The following is a 26,008-nucleotide window of genomic DNA, read 5'->3' as shown; positions in this document are numbered from 1 at the left end:
ACACTTAAGCAGTGATCCACTTAAAGCAGTGAGGATTTGTTCCTCACGAACACCCATTTGTTCCTCACGATAACTTCACGAACACCCACGGAAAAGGGCCAGATATGGTGTCATATGGTGTCTGGCCCTTTTCCGTGGGTGTTCGTGAAGTTATTAGGTTTCCTTGTTGAGTCCAACCTGTAACTGTATACAGTGGCAGGTCGCACCACACTTGTAGACAGCATGCTGGACTAAAGTGTGGTTTTGAGTTTGATGGCCTCTTTAGGCTATAATCAGAGGGAAACATGTTCACACCTAAGATGTCATACCTAATCAGGCAAAATACCATTTATACCAGCTCAGGTTACTTCACTGAGTCGCCTCCTCTGCTTTTCCCACACACTGTTTTCCTATCAGGTTTATGAAGGCTTGATTACCAACACTTTAATGAGGGAAATCCAGTTACACAAGTAAATTGGTCTTGGGAAAATTTAGCACTGAAGAACTTGTTCAGTTAGAGATCAAATGCAGTCAGTAAAAATAAAATAGCCTAATAATACAAATTTTATCTAAATCAAAACTAAGAAATTATATGAATCAACAAAAGAAGTGTAAGTTTTTATTTATTTTACTTTACAACAAAGACATTTAGAATTTGTAAAAATAATAAATTGACCATTGAGACATTATATTAGAAAGTTCTGCGTGTATTTCGATTGCTTTTATTCCTTAACAATTGGCATTACATTATTAAAAACAAAACAACAACAAATCTGTAGGAATTTTGAATACTTTAAATCGAACAGCCCACCTAGTCAGGAAGGTTCCAACATGTAAAATGACCTCAGGTTTGTTTTTTTGTTTTTTATGAGGGGTGGATAAAGCTAAAATAAATGATACTAAGGATTCCGTGCAACAAAGCTACATTTCATTTAAATATTTACAGATCTACAGAACTTCTGTAGATTATATCACAGATGTAAAAACAAAAGTGGAATATGCTGTTCTTGAGGATATCCCAAAAATATTACATCTTTCAAAGGTTTGCCATGCACCTTTCTTTTGAATCTTGGATCATGAATCTTTGTTTGCTTTTTGATCTCTCCATTTCTCTTTCTATGTTAGCCACACCATGATTAACATGTCTTGTCTTTGTCAGCACCTTTCATTCAACTAGACTCAAGATAAGGAAGTGTAAGGACATCGGGACCAAAAAAATTCATAATAAGCCGTTATGAGCAAAGATATTCCAATTCAGAGTATACAGATGGATATCTGACACAGCAAATCCAGTCAGTTTAGCCAAAAATTGCTTCTTTTTTTCTACATTAAATTGTTTTTCCCCCACATTTAGGCCTATGTGATGTTTTTAATGCAGACGAGTCGAGTAAAACAGGTTTGAATGACTACTTTTGCTAGTAAATAAATGTTCACACACAAGTTTTAACCATTGCCTGCAGCTGCTTCGCTGGCCCTCATTCAGTGTAATCCATTTTTGTGAGGTCAATATCACCTGCTGTTTTTATATTCCATCACCAATTACTCAGGGTTCGTAATCCTGTATTTGACACAGATCATTTCACATCAGGCTGCACCTGTTCATTCAGCACTGGATTCGTTGAGCACGTTATAATGAAGCGGAGTCATAAGTATTTTAAAGCTAACAAGGATATCTCCATTGCAGAAATGGTAAGTCTTTTAGATATATTTTTTCTAAAGTATGAGGCTACACTGAGAGTGGTCCACCTGTGAATAATTTGCAGTTTGTATATCTCAGCGCAGACATTAAGAACACCTTCAGACATACATTTTGACGCTGTTTGAATCCGAGGCCGTAATTACAGGCAGGAAGGGCATCTGCATGAGGAATGATGGGCCTGTTTGTGCTGAGGTGTCCTCAGTGCGCCTCTTCTTCCATTGAGGTGTTTGTGCTGACAAAAGGGAGCGGAAGAGAAAGAATACATTTCCTTAATTAAACAGCACTGCTCCAAAGCCATTCTCATCAGAATCCCTGTCTCAGTCTATAATTCACACCAATAGTGATTCCTTAAGTGTCAGTTTGACAGTGAAAGTGCATGTTTTTATTTATTTATTTTTGCCATTTTAACAGTCTACAAAAAATTCATTTGTTTCTTCTCGTTTTTATTAGATATAAATATATATTTTGTTCTAATAAAATATTTCTTTACATTAAATTGTTTTATATTATTTATAAATAATGGACAATTGGAATGGTTATTTGTTAAACCTGCTGTTCAGCTGAAGAATATTAATATAATATTAGTCACTTTGGTTAACAGTTATTTTCCAAACTATCTTCCTCTACTGAAGAAGGCCTTTATTCACTCCAGGTCTGACATCTTCTCCCAGAGGAAGCCTCCACTCACCCATTATCTCTCTGCCGATTTTTACTGTCGACTTTGATCAATATGCCTCATTAACATTAAAGCAAGCCTGTCGTCTGCTCGTTTTATTTATTTATTTATTCCATCATACCGGAATGTTGTGCTGACTATATCTGGCCCAATTTTTTTTCAAGGAAGAAACTTGTTTAAGATAAGATTCCTTTTAATGTTTTTGAAAGGAATGCTCACAAAGGTTGCATTCATTTGATAAAAAAAAAAAAAAAAAGCTAAAAGCTATTGTGAAATATCACTACCATTTAAAACAATTTTTTTTCTGTTTTAAATTGTAATTTATTCCTGTGATGGCAAAGCTGAATTTTCAACAGCCATTACTCCAGTCTTCAGTGCCACAATAGAATGTACAATGAAATAGAACAAATAATTGTTTTTACTGTCACTTTTGATCAGTTAATGCAACCCATAAAAGTACTAATCTTACTGACATAAAATTTTGAACAGTAGTGCGTATATACATATTTGTCTTCAAATTTGTTCATACTTGGTTTTGGTCAATAATTAGTTTTGATTATTAATTATTTGTCTCTTATTACTTTTAAGAATTGTATTAATCTATTTTCTTTATGAATCTATTTACTCATGTGTTCATTTATTCATCATATATTTGTCATATTCCTTTTGAATACTCTTTAATCATTATATTCATTAATGATTCTTTTATGTACAGTATGTTTTATTCTTTTAAGCTGATATTGTACTGTTTTCTTTTGTGCTCTTCTGTGTTGTCAGGACGGGTGTTTATTCTGTTACCGGCTGTGTTTTCTTAGAATTGGCTACATGGTACACATTTGCAGGAAAAGTTACATGTTCATGTAATAGTGTTCTCTGCAGACATACGATAATGCACAAACTTCAGTATTCTCTTAAAGGTGTCAAAACCGCAATGGCTTTTCTGCTCCAAACTGCTGCAAATTGGCGAGGTCATCATGAATTTTAGGGTATGACAGGTGATAAACATACTGATAAGTGCTAACATATGCATGGGCCCCCAAGGGACTCCTACTCAGTATAGTGCAACTTTTTCACTGGGGTTTTAAGAGCAATCGGCTTCTGGCATTCTTCAGATCTCGGGGCCCTGCTATTTACTCATTCTTCCCTAGACTTCAATTTGTAGGTATTATACTTATACAGTATCTCATCGATAACGACACTGTAAAAAAAAAAAAAGTTGAGAAAACTTAAAAGTTTAAGGCAACCAGCTGCATGACATTTTTGAGTTTTCTCAACTTACGTATTTGAGTTATCTCAACTTTTCTCAAATTTTTTCATGTTAAATAGTTGAATAAACTTTAAAAACTGAATTTGTCATACAAAACGTAAGTTGGATTTTTTTACAGTGAACATTTAGTTATACTTTACTAATCATTTGAGTTATATATTTTGATTTTATTATTGTTATTAAAATGAATCCTTTCATTTTACAAATATAATATTTTCAAGTTTTTGTGAATCAAGATTTTGTTATCATTTTGTTATACATTAAAATTCATCTGTGAAAATCCCCCCCCCCCCCCCCCCCCCAAAAAATCTTATGGAGAGACACTTCAAAGAGACACTCTCAGAGTCAACAATGGGTGGAAGAAAAGTCTCTGCTCCACAGGGACTGAAACTAGAGTAAACTGAATGCTGGGAAACAATTGTAGGTTTGTGACAGATTCACAGGCAGACATGATAAATTCCAAACATTTCTCAAGGTCTTAGATCAATACTGTGGTCAAACTTTTGTGGAGAACCTTTGTGCATGTGCTACACCACAATATCTATCTATCTATCTATCTATCTATCTATCTATCTATCTATCTATCTATCTATCTATCTATCTATCTATCTATCTATCTATCTATCTATCTATCTATCTATCTATCTATCTATCTATCTATCTATCTATCTATCCCTTTCTGATGTTTGATTCTCCTTTCGCAATGTACTTTGTCCTGACCCATTCACTTTGGCAAATAAACACACCAAAGCCCTTGCAAAGTTTAAATAAACATCGTTTTATTGGCTTTATTGCATTGCAAAATCAATCCAGGCATTTTAATATAAAGGGAGTAAATCACTTGCTTGAAGCAAACAGAAATAGAAAAACAATTCAGGAGGCAAAGGGAAGGAAATCAATTTTCACACATTAGAGCTATTATCTTATTAAGGAATGGATGACATATGGAAATCAAAGAAAGCTTCAAGGGCTCCGCTGAAGAAACTTTTAGACTGCATAAAATCTTCTATTCAGTATGCATTAAATCCTAAAATTACAATCAACTTTATTATTGCGTATAATAAAATCTGAAATTTAAAATATATATAAAACATATCTAAAAATATTTATTTTTTAAAAACATTTATCTCACAGGCACATTTGTTGGAATTAAAGGAATTTCCTTGCAGGTAGAATGTTGATATATACCAGGTATACCTGACAAAAGAGATTTAAAGGTAGGGTAGGCAATGTTTTTTTTTTTGCTCGCGCAGACATTGCACATCATCAGTGCGTTCTGTAAGGCTATCCAGAGCTGTATGCTGCATCCCAATTCAGAGGCTGCATCCTTCGAAGGGCGCATTTAAAGGCTGATTGTTTCACCATGGCGCGATAAAGGCTGTCCCATTTCGAAGACTCCTTCAAATGCGGCCTCAAAATGCACCCTCTGTTTCGCGGGAAATGAAGGATACAACAGATGACCTGTCACAGCCTTGCCTACCCCAGAATTCATTACATGCCAGTGACAACCAGTGGTTTTGTCCATCCCAGAACTAGTAAAATCACAAAGTAAAAACCTTTGCTGACGTAACTTTACCCCGTACTGTAAAAAAATAAAAAATAAAAATAGCTTACTGCTGTAACTGCTTACTACAATAATCTTTGGGACACAGTACATACTTTTTAAGCTATTTCATTTACAGAATATTTTCAGTAAAAAAAAAAATCTGAATTTAATTAAAAACAAAAGTCTTGAAATTCCTTTAAATCTAAATAAACATAGGCCTACATTAAAAAACCTGAATATCAGATACCGAAAGTAAGACCTCCAAAGTAAACAAATGTTTCCATCTAATTTAATTTACTGAAAAGCTTCCCTTATTTACCCCTTCCCTCTGTGTTCATTACCCAGATTCATGTTTAATACTCTAAGGACTACTACAGCTTTTAATCACAGGTTTACTGAGCCTGGCAGACCCTTCCTAATCTACCAGAGTAGGTTTTCACTGCTCAAAAACATCAATACTGTCTTTTTGGTGTGGGTGTTCATGGCATTAGTTGCGTTCCAATGAGCCGTGTCCCCTGAGCCTCACAATGGCCCCCAAAGAGCAGATTCAGGGCCTGTTTTCCCTGAAGAATTTCAAAACATTTATATATAAAAAAAAAATACTTCAACAATGATCCCAGATCAGTTCTACAGAGTCACTCCCATTAAATCATTTTGATTTCGCTTCAGTTTTTATTTATAACCATGACCTACAGAAGCCATTTTTAAAAGACATTGGGTCCTATCATACACTCGGTGCAATGCGGCGCCAGGCGTGACACAAGTGTTTTTTGCTAGTTTCAGCCTGATGCAGTTATCATTTTCACGTCCTGCGCCACATTGTTTAAATAGCAAATGCATTTGCGCCCATCTGTTCGCCCATAGGCGTGCTGGTCTGAAAACGAGGCGTGTTCAGGCGCATTGTTGGCGCGTTGCTATTTTGAGGCAACTGAAATAGACTGCGCCATTGACCAACAAAAACCTGGTCTAAAGTCAATGGCGCAATATTTTTCTTTGTTATTTAAAGAGTGCATTAGTAATGTGCGCCTATAGGCGGGTCCGCGTAAACTCTGCTTATTAAACACAGGGCAGCAGCACAAAAACATGGCAAATATTAAAGAAATAAAAGGATTACAATGTAAAAGATTATTATTGTGTACATAAAGATATGGTGGAATCCGGCTTGTCCCGTAGATGGTTTACGCTCTGGAGACGCGTTAGGTCTTTCCACTATCAAATTCCGTCATGTAAATAGCGAATCCGCCATGGCACAAGCCCAACTGGCATTTAAAGGGAATGGGGGATGAGACTCTGGTTGGTTTATTGCACGTAAAGCCCAAAACACACCCATTACTCATTAAGAGAATAGGGACAACCCTTTTAGACCATGCGCCGGGCGCGCCAACCATTTTCCCCGTCGTTAAAGCTACACTGTGTAAGATTTTCTCCCATCTAGCGGCGAAATTGTATATGACTACCAACTGAATATTACTTTCTAGCCCCTCTTATTTCGAGGGCGTTTTGACTCCTACGGCGGCCGTATTATTTCAAATCTGCCGGCAGTCGCGAGTAATCTCCCCCTCGCATTCGTCACGGTGCCACTGAGTGTAAAAACGCGAAAGGCAAAGCTTTAATTTCCAGGTATGTCCCTCTTTGGCTAATGTATTTTCAAGATGGAGGCGCAACATGGCTTCCGCCATTCCGCCATACATTCTGCCTCATATGTATTCTAAATGGCAGATTCTACGCTTACGAGAATACTTGATTAGTTGGTAGAAGTAATTACACTTTAATGAGCACATATAATTTTGAAAGAACAAAGTGTTTTTTTCTAAGAATCAACTTAAAAAATTACACAGTGTAGCTTTAAACCAGGGTTTCTCAAACTCGGTCCTGGAGGGCCACTGTCCTGCACAGTTTAGCTCCAACCCTGATCAAACACACCTGAGCAAGCTAATCAATGTCTTCAGGATCACTAGAAACTCACAGCTAGGTGTGTTTGATCAGGGTTGGAGCTAAACTGTGCAGGACAGTGGCCCTCCAGGACCGAGTTTGAGAAACCCTGCTTTAAACTATATGGCAAAAGTGGATTCGGACACGCCCTAAATGCCGTGCGCTTTAGACCAAGCGCTTAGATCATTAAAATAGGGCCCAACGACTGTTCAGCAAAGGGCTTAATTTGCATACATAAAAGAATAAACAAAAATACAGACAGAAGATTTCAGCAGAACTATAGTGATGATATATTTGTGCTCAGTATGAGGCAGATTGTGGTTGCCATCCAGTATGAGCAAAGCCAGTATTTGAATAGTTTCAATGGTTCTTGAGGACTGACCTTCATCTGAATCAAAGCACATTCAACCCTGCCAGTTATCATTGACCTTCTGACATCATCAGTATCTGTGCAAGAAAATTGTATTTGATTCTCGAAGTGCAGATGTGCAATGAAATTGATTTCTTTCTTTATCAAGTACAATCACATAAGATGTTTTTCTCATTGCCTTGAACAATGTGTTATTCTATGAAGCATTTCTCAGAAAATTCACAGAACCTTCAGAACGGATTTTGTTGTTTGAAAACAAGGATCACAAAATGATCTATAATAATAATAAAATAAAAAAGCTTTCACCTGGGCTCCGCTGAAAGGAGACTCAGGTCTCATTTATTTTCAAACTGATTTCTTTTATTCTTTAAAATGTGGGAATAATACTTTAACCATCAAAGATCGGTGTGACAATAATATATCCAATTTTATAAGAATCTACAAAAAAGTAGGACAAACATTTAGCTTTTTAAAAATGCAGATATCATTTAACAAGATTAGCAATGAACTTGAAATGTACTGAGAGTGATACAGTATATACAAACTCTCATAACGACATATCATAATATATTTTACAATATTTAATTTAGTCAGTCTATAGACTGATCTCTCTGATCTCTGACTAAATATTTATGTATTTACCTTTATATATCATTCTAAAGTTTGATGTTGGTAAGAAATTGTAATCACAATTATGCTCACAAACGCTGCATTTATTTGATAAAAATTAAATTAAAAAATAATGTTGCGAAATATTCCACTTTAAATGAATAATTCTATTGCAATCTTTTTAAAATGTAATTTATTCCTGTGCTGGCAAATCTGAATTTTCAGCATCATTACTCCAGTCTTCAGTGTCACATGATCTTTCAGAAATCATTCTAATGCTGATTTGCTGCTCAAGAAACATTTCGTTTTATTATAAAAGGGGTCATCAGATGTTTTTTTTAAATATGTTCCTTGAGGTTCACTTATAATCAGTGTTGGGGACAGGCCCGGCTGCAGAATGAAATGACTGAGGGGGCATGTGAAATTATTAAGGGGGCTTAACTTTATACCATCAATGAAACAATACACACTGATAACTTGCTTAGTAAAAAAAGATAAGCCAGCGTAATTTATTATGCATATATTAACCCTTTCACGCTTAATTTTTATATTCTAACTGACTCTGAGTTTTTTCAAGGCGACTGTTATTTTAGAATTTAGAACGTTCCCCCTTAATGTTTCCATGGCAACGCGTCGTATTTGTCACGTGACACACCGCGGATATATCGCTTTTATTTCCTTTTCCCTTTTTTATTCAAAATACTCACAAACTTGCTTGCCATGTCATCAACTATCTGATATTCCGATTCTCAAAAATGTGTATGTGAGTGTGTTTGGTCATTTAAAAACCTTTATAAATAATCTTGATTTTGACCTATAACGTGAGATGGCTGTTTCTTTGCGCCGCAGTTCTGAGAATCCTGTGAATCATCAATTTCTCCCGAAATACATGCAAGCAAGTGGAATAGAAGAATAGAGTAAACTACTTTATAGTTACTTCCACTGTGTTTGTCTGATATGATATGAATAACACACGTCGGCAAATTATATTTGAATAGATTGTTATTGCTGCTTCCACAGACATCAGTGCGTATTTTACAAACTCCAAATGTATTGTTTTACTAGTGCTTAATGTGTATTTAAATGTCTGAAACCTAAAATAAACATTGTGAGGTTGAAAACACTGTGCATAGTTGTGATATATGACAGCGCTGAGCGCGTCCGACTCTGGCTCAGCGCCAGCCAACGCGCGAAAGCACAGTTTGAATCTGGCAGTTATGTACGGTGGCCGAGAGGTGCAAAACAAATCACAATTACAAAAACAAAATAACAATTCAGAAAACACAACGACAATTTAGAAAACAAAATAACAATTCAGAAAACACAACGACATTTCAGAAAACACAACGACATTTCAGAAAACACAACGACAATTCAGAAAAAACGGAAAAGGTAGGTATATTTTGAGAATGACGTACTTTTCACTGATTGGACGAGATACCTGTCAATCAACAAATTTGTGATCAACTTTGTTTTGCTATGCGAAAATAGAACACATTAAACTTTTACTTTGAAGAAGGACATTCATGTGCCGTGATTGTGGACATGCTGGCGACATACCACATAATATTTACTATATTAATAGTGTGTCATGAGTTTAGTATGCCTGAGCACATGGTTAGCATGAGTGTTTCGCGATTAGCGCGATAGCCCGCTATTCATTATAACTGGTCATAATGAGTGTATGAGAGTACATGATGTTGTTTCAGTCATATTTAGTTTGTAAAAAGCATGAGATTAGAGTGTTACTACCAGCTGTCACACGTCATTTTGGGGCTAGCTAGAGCATGAGAACTGCACAGAGAGAGTGTTAAATAGCTTGTTGATCATATTTTTCCTTCTAGTGTAATGGAATGTGTACAACGGTCATTACTGTAAAAAAGTGATATACATGTTGAGATTGTATGTTTTGAGCTTTTGTTATGCATATTCTCTTATGCTTCATTCTGAGTAAATACACCAACAAAGAAGCCTTCACTGCAATGCTCTCTTTTATTTCATTTTTCGACATACCACTACATTAAAAGCTGCGTCGACCAGGACAGTTGTTCGGCTACCGGACAACGTGGTTAGTAGCCTACTTCTCTGCAGAAGTTGCGTGTTAAACGTGATGACATATGCGGCTGCTGCAAGAACTCGACCCACCAGGGACAGAACAAGGACACGTCGTAGATTCGTTAGGCGTACCTATCACTCCATGGGACCGAACTATCTTTGGCACGTTGATGGGTAGGCTACGATTTGTTTCTACCGGTACTTCCCATAGACAGTATATAAACCATAGACATCATGATATAAACGGTACTTCCAGACAGTATCGCTTGATTCCGGTTCTGGCTTGATTGACAGGTATCTCGTCCATTCAGCGATAAGTACGTCATTCTCAAAATATACCTACCTTTTCCGTTTGTTCTGAATTGTCGTTGTGTTTTCTGAAATGTCGTTGTGTTTTCTGAAATGCCGTTGTGTTTTCTGAAATGTCGTTGTGTTTTCTGAATTGTTATTGTGTTTTCTGAATTGTTATTTTGTTTTCTAAATTGTCGTTGTGTTTTCTGAATTGTTATTTTGTTTTCTAAATTGTCGTTGTGTTTTCTGAATTGTTATTTTGTTTTCTGAATTGTTATTTTGTTTTTGTAATTGTGATTTGTTTTGCACCTCTCGGCCACCGTAGTTATGTCACGTAACCGAACATTCTAAATCCCATATGTGGGACCGTACTCTCAGGGGCACTGAAATAAAAAAATCCCATATATGGGACTGTACCGCTCAAAAGGTTAAACATTTCATTTGTAACCATAAATACAAAAATGAAACTGAGGGGGCACAAATCAGATCTGAGGGGGCAATGCCCCCTTTTGCCCCCTCGTGGCGCCGGGCCTGGTTGGGGGTAACTCATTACAAGTAACATGAGTTATGTAATCAGATTACTTTTTAATACAAGTAATTTCAAGTAAAGTAACGTATTACTTTTAAAATTTACAACCAAATATCTGAGTTACTTTTTCAAATAAGTAACGCAAGTTACTTTGTTTTCCCATTTATTGACTGACAGCTCCCTCATCCCCATGTTGAGACAAATAGAAGTGCAGAGGCATTGTGTGTGTGTGTGTGTGTGTGTGTAAACATGATGGTTATTTTAGTTCTAGACTAAATGTGAGCGTGTATACTCATCTCACTTGCACAAAAAAAGATTCAATATCCCTCAAAATGAATAAAATCAGTGAAATGCTGAATCAGAATACTAAGCAAACCTCCAATAACTAAATATGTTAAATAAAATAAAATAGATTTTTTTCTTTTCATGTTAAACTTTTCTCTCCTGCATCCTATTCTTCTGTTATCTAGAACAGCAGCTGTTTGTTTGAGCGGCACCCTATACTATACAGGAGTAAATGTGCATTTCCTTCTTATTATTTCACTTTTGGTGTGAACGGGTCTTCTTTACATTTGCCCAAAAATATAACTTTTTTGTTATAAAAAAACAAGCCCAGCCCAGGTGGAAAAGGTGGAAAAAAGTAACACAAAAGTAACGTAAAAGTAACGTACCGCATTACTTTTCTAAAAAAAAGTAACTAAGTAACGCAATTAGTAACTTTCCCCAACACTGCTTAGTATGTCAATCATCACATATGGTGTATAGGCAAGTGTCAGATGTTTAAGTAAAACATGATGTTTTTTTTCACGGATTCTTTGATGAATAGAAAGTTTAAATAGAAAGTTGAAACAGAAATCTGAAAAAAATAATTTGTAATATAATAAATGTATTTACCACCACTTTTAATTAATCTAATGCATCCATACTGTATAAAAGTATTCATTTCTTTAAAAAAAAAAAAATCTTACTGACCACATATTTTTGAATGTTAGTGTATTTATTTATTAATAAACAATATTTCAGGAAGTGATGATCTTCATGAAATGTAAATTGATGTAAACTGAATCAGACTGATGACTACACTGCAGACACAATCAGTCATTTACTCTCATTTCCTCCAGTGCTCATTCATCTGCTGCTGGACCTGCTCCCAGAAAGCCTGTCTGAGAGATGTGCTGATTTCTGCTGTTTACTTAATCTTGAATGTGGTCATTAAAAAATTAGACGGGGGAAAAAAAATCCTGCCTGTCCTGTTTTTGTTTCTAAGCAGCACCATGACATGCTCTCAACCTCTGCTCTTTTGCAACCTCTCTCTCTCTCCTCACACCTTCTCAGTGCCACGGTTTAACTACATTCCTCCCACCTCCACAGTCCAAACATGTCCAGTCACACCAGTCTGTTAGCGGCCGACTATTCATCACAGCCCCTCTAAATAAACAGCTGAGGTGTTTGAGAGATGGCCACATATTGCTGGAGGAAAGTAACTTCAATTACTAACATTCAGTGATTGTGTTATCCTTTATTTTTCCTCATGGATATATTCTCAAAACGCAATCCCTTCATGTGCACATCTGCTAAATGAATCACTTTTATGCTTTTACTGTTGTTGAGGACCCTCTACCCAAGGTTGTCTCTTTAGGAGCATTCGTGAATCGTGAGCTGATTGTTATGCTGCTAATAACATCTTTTAGGCTATACAAAAAAACTGTATGAAGATTGATTAAAAGATCCCACAATGCTTGCAATAGTAAAAATAGGTGTATTATAAATTCAACTAACATTACAAAATAATGTAAAAAATTATATGATCAATAAATTATGACAACATGTTTTGACATTGCTTTAAGTTTAACTGATCAAAATAAATTAAGCAATTTTCAATTTTTTTAATAAGTTATACAAGATTCAACTCATTTTTTAAGTCAGTTTAGTGCACTCTAAAAAATAATTATATAGCTTAGTAAATATCACAGTAATATTTAACTTTATTAACTTAATAAAATCTCTGAATATCATTTATTTGATTGTTTGAGTTAAACATACCAAAATAATTACGTTTTTTTTTCACTAAAATAATTTAGTATTTGATTAACCAATTATTTATTTGTAATACACTTAATATATTTGTGAAATTTCTATCAAAATATTTGAGAATGGAGAATTAAACTGATCTGTTTCAAGAACCACAAATATTACTTCATTCAAATCAATATCATTAATATATTTAACACACTCTTAAGAAATTGAGTAAGTTTACTCAATTAAAACAATGCACCCCTCCCTCACCCTCTGACGTGACAACTCAATGGTTGAGTGAGTGCAGGCTGTTTGAATTCTCTCCAGTCCAGAACAGTTCTCTCTTCTCAGCGTCGCAGAATTGGTGCATTTCCTGCAACCCTCTGTGGAAATTGGATAACAGACCGGTTGATTACACTTGAATTAGGCTAACTCACCTGAATGTTTAAATGTTTCATTTTTACTTCTAAAATGTTTGTTACATGAGTTTAAATGTAGGATATATTGTAGGGCCTACATGTTTAAACAGTGTAAAATATGCTGTATTGATGTAACGTTACTCCTCGACAATAAAGGCCAATGTCATGTATACCGGTGGTTGTATGGAATACTATTTTACAAAGGTTTAGAGAAAATAAAAACAGTTAATATTACACATAAATATTGTTTTTTTTAAATGTTTTTTCCCCCAATTATTTCTACTCAATTTTATTTGTTAATGTACCAGATGCAGTTACTTAGATCTACTTAATTTTTTTACTTACATTTACTCAGTTCATACAGTGTATTGTAATTGATTTCACTACTTTAATATGTAATCAATATTTTTAAGTGTAAGTGTAAAAAAAAGTAAATCATAGTACAACTTTTTAGAGTGTGTAATTTACTGTAAGTTGAAATTACTTAAACATCCAAGTTGATTGTACTTACAAAATTTAAGGCAGCAATTATTATTTTTTATTTTTTTATTTTTTTTTACAGTGTTCCTGTTTAGAACTTTGCAGCTTTCTAACCAAGCGGTGGTGTTACAGTTTAAAGCAACTATTTATCCTTGGTTTTAAGTTACACACAATGCCTGTTAGTGTTCTCACAAATATCCGACTGGCATCAGCTCTCTCTCCCTCCCACAGATCTCTGCCTGCTCTCCCTTTGAAGTAGGGATGATTGACAGCCAGGGTTGCTCCTTGCCCAATAAAGATTGGGTCACCAGTAGTGGATGGCCGCAGATGGCATATCTCTCATAATCCAGTGTTTGGATCTTTCTCTGTGCTCGTAGCCACCATGGCAGCGCAGCTGAACACAGGACATAAAGCTGTCATAGCAGAGCGCTGTCATAAATTTGCAGATTTACCCATTACAGAAGCAGGGCGTGAAATAATTTAAATGCTTCAGAATGAAGGCAATGTTCAAAATAAAGCTGTATCTCTGTGAGTGGAGTTTTCACCACCCTTAGTCAATACAACAGCTGTTTTTTTTATCATAAACACACACACACACACACACACACACACATGCACACAAAATATTATGTAAAAAATATTACATTATAGAAAACAGTTATTTTAAATTGTAATAATAATAACAATATTAATGTTTTAATAAATACAGCCGGAGAGAGACATCTTTTGATTTTTTTGATTTTATTTTAAATCTTACCGAAAATTATGAACTTTTAAAACTTTTGAATGGCAGTATCTATTTTTTTGGTTCTGTTTATGATACATATAGGGAAATAAAATCATTAAAAAAACAGCAGTCTATGAAATAATTAAAAAATTACTATAATACCTCCTTTTCTCTGAGATAATAGAGAGGGAAAATGGCACCAGAGACGCATGCATTTAAATGTTTATGACATAATACTCAACACTGTCCTGATACTAAAGCAATGTGCCGTCAGGTATTTTACACTGTACTATACACTAATGCAAAAACAACACAAAAGTTTCATCAGTTAGTGAAATGTATTCTTAGTGCCTCCCCCTGAGAAAAACACTGCTGAAGTGCTGATGCCTTGAGGAAGCAGAAACAGAAATAGATCCTTATTAAAAAAACAGCAAGAGCGTCTGATGGGACTTCCCCATTACGGTATATGGACTATCAAATTGTCAACATGATAGTTTGGCCCCAGCCTTCAAAAACATAAAACCTTATATCCAAATGACTAGAATGAGAGGTTTAGAATATTTGATTGGTAACATGTTGAACACAAAGTTACACAACTGATGGTTTCAAGAGGCTTGTGTTCTGCTGGTCTCACTTAAAAGTCTTCTGCAATAGAAAAGTGTAACTGAATACACTTTCTAATCCAGCCAGGACAATCAAAAGCATACATCAGTTGAATCCTCAGTCACTTCCCACTCATATCACAGCATGATCCTATGGGACGGAGTCTGGGAGCAAGAAAAGACGGAACATATAATTAATGACACCCCCTTAAAATAGTGTTCTTATAAGATGGTTGTGCTTCACGAATATGTCATATATAAGATTAAACAGCTTTCTCATGTTGGACTATAGTTTGTCATAGTGCTGTTAGGTGCTTTTGCACAGATTACAGGGGTATATTGATTATGGGTGGTCTTGTGGGAGGTGAGTGGGTGGGTAATTTAATGTGACAGTTGTATAAAGAGCATCAGTTATAGGGCAATATTTTTGCATGTATATACTGCTGTTTGTTCTACAGACAGTACTGCCATTATAACATATACTTTTAATCAAGTAATGTCAGAATAACGACAGAGAATATCTCTCAAGATCTGTTTCCAAATATCAATTTCTTCATAGCTTGGGTTAAGTTTTCACAATGGAACCTGACATTTAACAATCTGTTTTAGGATCATCCTCAAAAATGGTACAAGCAGCCTAATGTACAAAAATATCAAATTAATTGTAATTGTATAAATGTAAAATATTGACTAGCCGTGTGTTCAAATAAACAAACATATAATGTATCAATGTCAGATATATAAGATAGGCCTATGACTTTCTAGACTGAATGTATACAGTATTTCAGTGTGTATTTTATTGTGTTCTTCTGCCATTCAACTATTAGGGAATTTTTGTTCATGTGTCATAAAAGGGTTTAGAATATACAAAATCACTGGCAGAGAAAACATACACCTGATCTGAGTAATTGTACTTTTGACACAACCTTTGTGACAACTAGCCCCGATCTCCCTTAAATGCCCTACATTCTTTCTTCACAAACATGAGCAGCACTAAACTCTGGACAGCTGATGTTCCATTTGTATCAAATCCCTTTGTTGCAGTTGATTCTTTACACAAATCGATTTACCACGCCCTTATGAAGCACAATTGGTTTGCATGTGTCCGCGGAGCCAATCAGAACCCCCGACTGACCCGTCCCGACCAGAAACCACCATGCTGTCTAGAGATCCGGCATAAGGTCCCCAGGGTTCATCTGTGCGCACGAGACCCCATAAAACAACCTTTACTGTCTCTGCAGTTGGGCTTTTCTCTCAACAGGACAAAGACATGAAAGCATGAATGAATGACTCATTCAAAAACGCGAGATTCATTTTGACAAACAGTAGCCTACAACTTCTGACACACTGAAACTAGCATGATTCCACATAAGGAGTGAATGCTGAAGATTTCAGGGAGGAGTTGTGGGGATGGAGTGAATATAAGTTGAGAGAATGGCGTATCACTTTATACCGGCCAGTTCCACTGATTTCACGATTAGTTCGATGCTTGGACAGCAGTCACAGTTTTTTCCTGTTGGATACGGGAAACAGCAGATTGCGAACGCTCTCCATAACTCTATTCGCCTGGCACTCAAAGAAGCCGCTTCTCCCGCTCACCTCTCTGTGGAGACGAGAGACCTCGGACTGACACCTGAAGATGACCCCGTGGTTCACCTGGAAGCCAAGGAACTGTGGGGGCAGTTTCACAAAAGCGGCACGGAGATGGTCATAACAAAGTCTGGAAGGTAAGAAAAATATTTAAAACGACTAGACCCGTGAGTGTCTTTTAAAAATTCAGCGTGACGATCTCAGCTATTCATGTGTAAGCAATTTATTTATTTTGAGGTGTCAGTGTCACTATGTAATTCTGAATTGGACACTTGCACATAAGGTTTTCAGAACTTTGACTGAAGTTCTGGCAAGGTTCTCTCAACGTTAAGAACGAACATTCTTACAGTAACGTTAATAGAATGTTCGTTCGAAGTTATCTGGCCTTCAATATAGCCTAGGTCTAAATGCTCTCAAAACGTTACTAGGCCTATAACAGTTTTTCTTCCCCTGAACGTTTTAGTTGGACGTTCATGTAACATATTTTAAATGTTAGGCTACTCGTTGCAGAATGTTCAAAGAAGATTCAAAAGTATCCCATAATGTCTGCAAAGTTGTTTCTTTAACGTTCGCTTAACCATTTTTTCTTTAAACTGGTAATTTTGACATTTTAAAGAATATTCAGAATCACAAATAACGTTTCCATATTTGAACATTAGGTAACAAAACATTCTTAGAACATATTTTTGTTATTTGAGTGTAAACGACATAGTTTTGCTTCTTTGAGGCGCATGTTTCCAGCGTTTAAAGTGCGCTGCAGCGGCTTTGACAGGAAGGCGAGGTACATCCTGCTGATGGATATAGTGGCGGCTGACGACTTCAGATACAAGTTTCACAACTCCCGTTGGATGGTGGCTGGAAAGGCTGATCCAGAAATGCCCAAACGAATGTACATCCACCCAGACAGTCCTGCTACCGGGGAGCAATGGATGTCCAAAGCTGTCACCTTTCATAAACTAAAACTGACGAACAATATATCTGACAAACATGGATTTGTGAGTATTTAATATGTGATTCATAATTTATGAACGTCCTTTATTGTAAATTTCTCCTTAAACTCATTTTCTCTGCCACCACGCTTGTGTAAAAGGCAAATTGATCTATGAAAGTTCAACAAGTTGCGTATCAAACTGCTCTGTGAAAATATTTTTAAAATGGTGGAATCCGAACAGAAATGTTTTTAAATTATTGTTTAAAAATAATTTGTTTGCAATGATTATGAAAAATGATATGATTTTGTTTTGCAGACAATTTTAAACTCCATGCATAAATATCAGCCGAGGTTTCATATCGTTCGAGCCAACGACATCCTCAAACTTCCTTACAGCACATTCAAAACATACGTGTTTCCTGAGACTGAATTTATCGCTGTTACGGCATACCAAAACGAAAAGGTGACAGGATGGATTCAAATGTTTAATCAATGAAACCACATATTATCCTAATAAAGTTGTAAACAATTTTCACAACACTTAAGCAATGTGAAATCTTAATGGACACGTTAACCTTACAGATAACTCAGTTGAAAATCGATAATAATCCATTTGCAAAAGGATTCCGCGATACCGGAAATGGGAGACGAGAGAAAAGGTCAGTTTTTTTTTTTCCCCTTTCAGATTTCATAAATATGCCTAGAAATATCCTGTTTAAAATTCCACTTAATGATTCTATTTAGCATTTTCATTGATTTTCAGGATAAATTAAATGATTAGCCTTTAGCCTACTGAAAAGTTGAACTAGGCCTAATCATTCCGGAGGCTATTTGGTCTGCCCTTTTTTTGTTTTAATGACAGCAGCACTCGAGCTGTGTGAACCCAACTTTGTGTAAAACCTGATGATTATGTTCTCCAGCATGATTTGAGATTGATTCACAAAGGATCATTAACCTTTGGAACAAAGGAGTTCACATATTTGATTAGTGACAATCTTTCTCATTTGTCTTTGTTTTAAATTTCTCACAAACTTTCTCTTTATTTCCATTTTGAATCTCAGATGTTCAATGTGGACTTATGAACAGCACGGTCTGAAAAGAATCGTTTTAACATCCACTGACATGATTATTTTTCAATACTTAGGAAACAAATGTTGCATCAGAGGTGCGATGTGGAAGCGAAAAAAGCCAATGTGTTCACAGACGACTCATCTTTTGACCAAAGTTCATCAAATTATTTGATTCAAGAAACTAATGTCGTTACATCAACTTCAACAGGTTTCAACTGGAATTTAATTTATACTATATATATGCTTTTTATGTTCTATTTTATAGGCTATTAATAATATTGGTATTCCTAACACACATTTATGAGATATTTCTATTATATTTATTCAACAGATACGAATGAGAGCGACATTGATGGATATGGAGATGAGAAGGAAAGCAATGAAGTTGAAGTTTCTCAGCATGAGCAAAATTCCAGAGTAATCTCTACAACAGTGAAAGAGTCCAAGGACAATTCAAAAGAGAAGATACAAGGAGATTGGAACATAGAAGCCAACAACAAGGAAAAGCTTGGTGAGGAGGAGGCTACTGAACATTTACCCTTTGATAAAAAACATGCTGAACAATCCAAGTTTGCAGTTGACGTGACTGATGTTTCTCAGAAGGGTTTGCTCGCTCGGCCCTATTACATCCCCCATCCAGGCCTAATTAATTCGCTGCGTGTGCCGGCACAAGTCTTGTCAAATTTATGTCAGTTTCATTATGTTGGAACACTTCCACTTTTGGCATCTGAAGCAACTGGTCCTTGGTTATCTCGAAGGTCAAATGAAGGGGAGGGTCAAAGTCACACCACTTCAGTCTCAACCTCACCACAAAGACTTACTGGCATGCCAGATTTACCACCTTACTTTCAGCAGCACAGAACGACCTCTCAGGTAGGTCCATAATTCATGATGTAAGCCTAATATATCACTAAAAATAAATCTAATTTAAAATAAATTGATTGATTTGAAAATAATAAAACATATATAATAAAATATAAAAAGACACAAAACATGCTAAATGAAATATGTTGTGTTGTTTTATAGCCTTTAACTTGCATGTAAATTATAACAAAAATATATAAAGAATATACAGTATATATTTGATCTAATTTTCACAGAATGTGCTTGTTTCGACGCATGGAAGTGTCTTACCTTATCCACAGAGTTACATGACTACATCTGCTGCCACCTCCTCTGCGGTACCATACCAGGTTCAACGCACCCCTTTTCTCAACGTTAGCTACCGATCCCGATGCAGACCCTACCCTATACCAATGTGGGTGCATGGCCGAAAAATGCCACAAACCCCAGTATTTATTCCATATGGTGAAACTGATACAAATGAGCACGCTGGTATTACAACTCCTGCATCAACTGAGTTTAGATCAAAACCTAATGAGGATCAAAACACAACGTGTCGTGATCTCTAGAGATGTCTGTACAGGAACAACAACAAATTTAGTGAGCTGTAATTATGTGCATTATAAGTCTATGGAATGTGAAGGTCTGGATTAAAAAGTAATATATACTATTTATTCTTTAGTCTTTATCTGCTGTGTAAATGTGTGAAAAATGCATAAAAAAACATGAAGTTGCAGAGCAACCATTAAATAAATTTCATACCATTTTCTCTGTTTTCCCATTTATTTGCTTTACTTCTATTATTATTATTATTATTTAAACTGCACTATATCAAGCACCATTCTATTTTAAGAATTTTTTATTTTGAACAACAGTCTGTAATTGATAGTAACCATATGGCAAATCTTTACAGTACATCTCACTTAAGCATATTTTACTATATCACAGTCCCAAATATATAATTGTGGAGATGCCCATACAATTTTTTTTAAATAATATGTAAATAAATCTTACATTGAGAATTTTTATTTATAGTTCAAGAAAATTTACATACAACCTCATACCTTTAGTATTCATGAGAGCAAAAAAAAAAAAAAAAAAATTATGGTGCAAGATACTGGGCTACTGAGTTAAAAACAACTTCAGTGATACATATTAAGATTTATTACATTTCTAAATATATTATTCTTTTTTAAATAAAATAGTCACACATTAGATTCTACCCTAATGAGCACAACATACTATTCACAAACAGTACTATTCCTCCATAAAATCTATCCTGTCAAGTAACTTTTCTTGGGAAAAAAAAAGTTCCCCATAATACATTTGCCACAAAAAAACTGATGTTGAACTTTACTCCGACATGTTTAATAATATTGATGCATTTCTTGATACAAATAATTAATAAATTAATGTTTTTTTTAAATATTTTTTTCAATTTATTTATTCATTATATTGTCACAACAATACTCCAGAGTCCTTTAGTCTTTCAGTCCAGATTAAGTTTCCTTCAATCTTTCAATCCGAATTAAGTTCCTTCAGTTTTTCAGTCCAGAATAAGTGCCAAGTAGCCTACTGAAAATGAATGTTTTTTTTTATGCAACAAAAAATATACAAAGATTTGTTCATGCATATACACCTCACAACAAGTAGAAAATAACATACATAAGAATATGTCAAATAAAATAGGTCATGCTAGGGGTAAAATCACAATAATTTAAACAAGCTTCATAGGTTTTTCTTGCTGTTTTGTTCTTAATTTGATCTAATGTATTACCATATTGTTTAATCTCTTTTATAACATTTTCAAAGCTTGGCTTAGCTTTAGTCCATTTTTGTCACATGAATGTTTTCCAAGTAAAATAAAAAGTTGTATAAGGAAGCACATCGTACTTTTGGAATCAGCAACAACAAAAAAATACTACATCATACAGATTAATTTGTAAACATGTTCCAAACAACCTAGAAATGAAATTTGAAACATCCAACCAAAACATTTTTGAATATATTAAAAAAAAAAGAAAAAAAAAGAAAGAAGATGAGTTACAATTTTTTGGCATTGCCACAGAATTCACATACGTTTTCAATATTCAAATGGATGAAAATGAATGTGAAATGACGTAACGTTACACAAATAGCGTCATCACAATGCGCCGCCTATATTGACTACTGTACAGCTCAGTTTTAGCTTGTGTAGCAGTGTAATATGGTTCATATTCGGTCACAATATGGTACACAAGTCGCATAATATTAAATAATACCGCCAGTAATATGTTGTCGACTGGCATTTACAGATGCGACTGGCAAAATCACCGCTAGGTAGCTGCTGTCTCGTTCATTAGCTGAAAGATCAGCCAACGTTAGCCGTTCAGAAATCATGCCGCAGATTTCAGTCAACTACATTTTGTTATGCGGACAGTTCTTATTGCTCTTTACAGTGCTACTTTTACAGTGTCTGGACGGGATTCACTCGGAAAACTCAACCGACCCACCCGGAAACAGAGTAACGACCAGCAAAACAGTTCTGTTCAGCGAACAACCGGGAGAAACACTTGTGACGGAGAGTGTTATACCTACTGAAGCATCAAATCACACGGAGCAGTACGAGTACAACCCTCCATCACCTGTCGTCCTCTGTCGATACCTGTAAGTTCACTTCATCTTTCTGAAGCACGGGGCCTGTTTTATGTAAACAACAACAACAACGACGACTTACAGTTCAGTGGGCGCTGTTATAGTTTATGACGATGTGCTAATATCTCATTTAGACCAGAGGAATTCATATTCTGCCAAGATCCAGTCGATCACGGAGGAAATGTCTCTGCCTTTCAGGAGATGGGCTATGGATGTGTAAAGGCAAGTTCAGTTGGGTTACACTTTATTTTAAGGTGTCTTTGTTACAGAGCAATTAGCCTATACATTTAAATACTGAGTAGTAGGCTATTAATGAACTATCCCCCGGTTTCACAGACATGGCTTAAGTCTAAAATGCATGTTTGAGCTGTTTTAACTGAAAGCAACTTGTACTGAAATATCTTAAAATATGTCAGTGCCTTTGTTTTGTTCAAAGATGCATGTTTTTTAAAAGCCACTTTAATGTCCTAAGGCCTAATTCTGGCTTTATCTAAGACCTGTCTGTGAAACCAGGTCTATGTGTACTTAATATAAAGGGTTATGGTTAGAATTAGGTTTGGTTTGTTGTAGGGTTAGTAGCATGTAATTATGCATAATTTATAGTTGTAACTATTGTAACATTTTTACCTACATTTGTATTGGAAAGATATGTTGCGCCCATAATCTGCAGTTCAGAGCCTTGGAAAACTCTTGCTTTTTAATTATTTAATTATTTTTATAAAATCCCTTCCAGCTGATGTTTATGTAAGTGTCGCAAAGCTAAAAAAATACAATTGACTTTTTCTTGTAGTTTGGTGGTCAAGTGTACAAAGATGTGAACCATACCCAGGTGTTATGCACGGCACTGGATGGCATAGAGTGTGCTGGACCACGGGAGTTTCTCAGAGGCAATGAGCCATGCATCAAGTAAGTGAAATAAAATATAGCGTGGACATTCTGGAAATCTGGCAAGTGGAAATAACAGCATTTTCTTTTTGCACTAAGTATAAAAAGTATAACATGCTATTCATACTTTAATACAAATAGTGGTAGATACTACAGTTTTTGCATCTCAGTGTCTGTATTGTAAGTAAGTACATTTTATTTATAGGGCACATTTAAATTCAGCTTACACTGACCAAAGTGCTGTACAAAACAAAATACAATATATTCATAAAATCAAAGATAACAGTTGCTAATCCATAATTTAAAAGAGTAAAGATGTGTCTTGAAGGAGCACTCTTAATGTCAGGTGGCGACTGATTCCATAACCGGGGATTCCATAAAGGCTCTGTCACCTTTCGATTTAAGACGTGACCGTGGGACGTGTAGGAGAGCTTTATTGGCATGTAAGATGGTGCTTGTGCGTAAGAGCTTTAAAAATAATCAGCAAAATTTTAAATTAAATTCTAAAAAAGACAGAAAGCCAGTGAAGAGAAGCTAAAATTGGAGAGATATGATCACTTTTTTTTGCACCAGTTAACAGTCTAGCTGCTGCGTTCTGAACCATCTGTAAATGTGCCAATGAAGGTTGAGGAAGACCATGGTATAAAGAATTACAATAGTCCAGCCTTGATGTAATAAATGCATAAATCAATTTTGTAGTACATTATAAAACAGTATGCAATAATAACAACAACATATTTAGTCTTACACTTAGTGTAAATAGACACTCTGATATTTTATTAGATAAATTATTTCATATTGTTACATCGCTCCCCGGTCAAGGAGTGTTAGGAGGAATGACGAACAAGGTTAAATAATTTGAGAAAGACAAGGAGGTTTTCCCGTGTCCAACCCCAGCACTACAACCTAGACACTTAATCTGGTAAAATGAAATTTAGTCTTTTATTTTAGTAAGAAATAAAGAACAAACAGAATTAGTCATAGAGTCTCAGGAGGGGGTTAAGCCAAAACAACAAACAAAATCCAATTCTTTCTATGGTTAAAGAAAAATGAACTTTCCTGGTCAACAAAGGAAAAAATAAAAAATAAACAGGGAACTTCCCTACCTCCCTAACTAAACCAAAATCAGGAGAAAACTATAAAAAAAAGGTGGCACCCGGTTTCCTACTCTCCACACAACACACTCAATTTGGTCTCTCTCCTCTTCTTAATGAGCACTGAAGCTTTATACCACTTCCTTCCAGTCATCTGCCAATCACAACCGGTAGGGAAACCAGCAAGGTAATTGGGATCAAGTGGCAGTGGTAAATACCTGTTAGCTGAAAACATGGCGGAATAAGAGGGGAAAAAAGAGGAGAAATACACCAAAAACAGCAATATGCATAGCAATAACCTTAATAACATCCCCAAATATAATAAACAAAAGAAACAACATGTCCTGGGACGTAACAATATCATAAAATCATAGATATTATTATAAACTTAAAAAATAAGGAAATATCTATACTTGATTTAGCTGTAAAATATTTCATCAGTTAGTTATTGCTCTTTTGTAGAGTAAAACTTGCTTGCTAGCCATATAAATGTTTGTTTTCTAAGCGAAATGTTCTTTTGAGTCGGTTCGTTTTAATGAATCACAAAAATGGTTCACAAAATGTCTGAATGATTCATTAGCAAACTGTTCTGAATAATAATGATTTTTTTAAAAATCGTTATCCAGTAATCACAAATGACTAGAAAGGTAATGGAAAATAAATTTGTCAAAAACGTCGGAACCTTGATAATAGCTTTTACTGATCATTCGTTTCACATATTTATTATTTTAAGAAAATAACACTAATATGAGATGACAGCCAGTTACAGTTACACAAAGTGTTTCCTGTTGTTTGACTTCTGCTTCACAAGAGAGCATTGCATCATTTTTCATTTCTTTACCACAAGAGGGCAGTGAGGTACTGTAGATTCCTTTCACTGAGAAGTATATACGTGCATAATGTATCTGGCCATCAATTCACAAGCTTTACACTAAACATTTACTATTCTCATTATGAACTTTAACTGTCGACAGTGTGTTCAGTGCATGCATAGCTTACATGTGTTTACGCAATCTTTTTATTTTTTAAGATACACAGGACACTACTTCATCACCACCCTACTGTACTCATTTTTCCTGGGATGTTTTGGTGTCGATCGGTTCTGTCTCGGGCACACTGGGACTGCGGTGGGAAAGCTGCTTACCCTGGGTGGCCTTGGCATCTGGTGGTTTGTAGACCTCATTCTCCTGATAACAGGGGGACTGACTCCCAGCGACAGCAGCAACTGGTGCACTTTCTACTGACATAAAGTGACTGCAGCTTTTCACCTTTCTTGTACTCGCAAGTTAAATTACATACACTGAATGCATGTGGGCTTACATGGGCCTTATTTGCCATGCTTATTTGTAAAATACTGTTTCTCTTATTTCTTTTGTAAAGTGTTTGTGAAGCAGCGATGTAAATAAATGCCATCTTCCAAGAGTAAAACTCTTACATTATACATCAATATATGTATGATGATCCAAGTGTAATCTTTATTAAACATACAACAAAGTTGTCTCGGAAATTTGTTTGGTATTTTCAATACACACTACACTTCTCTGCCTTTGTTTCTTTTTTGTTGTATGATCTGTCTGAACGAATGATGTTAAATTTATTGCTGACTGTGCCAAAACAGCTGCAGAAATATTACAGACCTTATTTTAGACCGAACACCTACAAAGAGCTGTCAATGGACAGATGTTATGAAACAGCTTGCAATAAAAAATACATACAACAATAGACTCCATTAGACATGTATCCCTTGGCAGAAGTCCCACCCAT

The 26,008-nt window shown here is 35.5% G+C and overlaps 2 protein-coding genes across 2 annotated transcripts; both read left to right on the top strand.

Annotated features, from left to right (window-relative positions):
* The first annotated feature begins 16,365 nt into the window (after positions 1–16,365).
* Positions 16,366–20,242, top strand: tbx3b (T-box transcription factor 3b). The gene is made up of 7 exons (XM_079873095.1): positions 16,366–16,924; positions 17,515–17,782; positions 18,035–18,181; positions 18,301–18,377; positions 18,863–18,996; positions 19,120–19,661; positions 19,889–20,242. The coding sequence occupies exons 1-7, from the start codon at positions 16,632–16,634 to the stop codon at positions 20,198–20,200; spliced, it is 1,773 nt and encodes a 590-aa protein (XP_079729221.1). The 5' UTR covers positions 16,366–16,631; the 3' UTR covers positions 20,201–20,242.
* A 1,517-nt stretch (positions 20,243–21,759) lies between these two features.
* Positions 21,760–25,742, top strand: tm2d2 (TM2 domain containing 2). The gene is made up of 4 exons (XM_079871798.1): positions 21,760–22,277; positions 22,400–22,487; positions 23,056–23,171; positions 25,275–25,742. The coding sequence occupies exons 1-4, from the start codon at positions 22,009–22,011 to the stop codon at positions 25,486–25,488; spliced, it is 687 nt and encodes a 228-aa protein (XP_079727924.1). The 5' UTR covers positions 21,760–22,008; the 3' UTR covers positions 25,489–25,742.
* The last annotated feature ends 266 nt before the right edge of the window (positions 25,743–26,008 follow it).

Source organism: Squalius cephalus (genome assembly GCF_949319135.1).
Source record: "Squalius cephalus genome assembly, chromosome: 5".
NCBI lineage: Eukaryota > Metazoa > Chordata > Actinopteri > Cypriniformes > Leuciscidae > Squalius > Squalius cephalus.
Note: the sequence above shows the minus strand (reverse complement) of the source record. Positions and strands in the feature narration are given on the sequence as shown.

Bases quoted from the DNA above. Each gene is read 5' to 3' on its own strand.
- tbx3b (XM_079873095.1), top strand. From the start codon at position 16,632: ATGGCGTATCACTTTATACCGGCCAGTTCCACTGATTTCACGATTAGT. The intron at 18,997-19,119 runs GTTTCAACTGGA...TTTATTCAACAG, and splicing joins CGTTACATCAACTTCAACAG to ATACGAATGAGAGCGACATT. The intron at 19,662-19,888 runs GTAGGTCCATAA...TAATTTTCACAG, and splicing joins AGCACAGAACGACCTCTCAG to AATGTGCTTGTTTCGACGCA.
- tm2d2 (XM_079871798.1), top strand. From the start codon at position 22,009: ATGCCGCAGATTTCAGTCAACTACATTTTGTTATGCGGACAGTTCTTA. The intron at 22,488-23,055 runs GCAAGTTCAGTT...TTTTTCTTGTAG, and splicing joins TGGGCTATGGATGTGTAAAG to TTTGGTGGTCAAGTGTACAA. The intron at 23,172-25,274 runs GTAAGTGAAATA...TTATTTTTTAAG, and splicing joins GGCAATGAGCCATGCATCAA to ATACACAGGACACTACTTCA.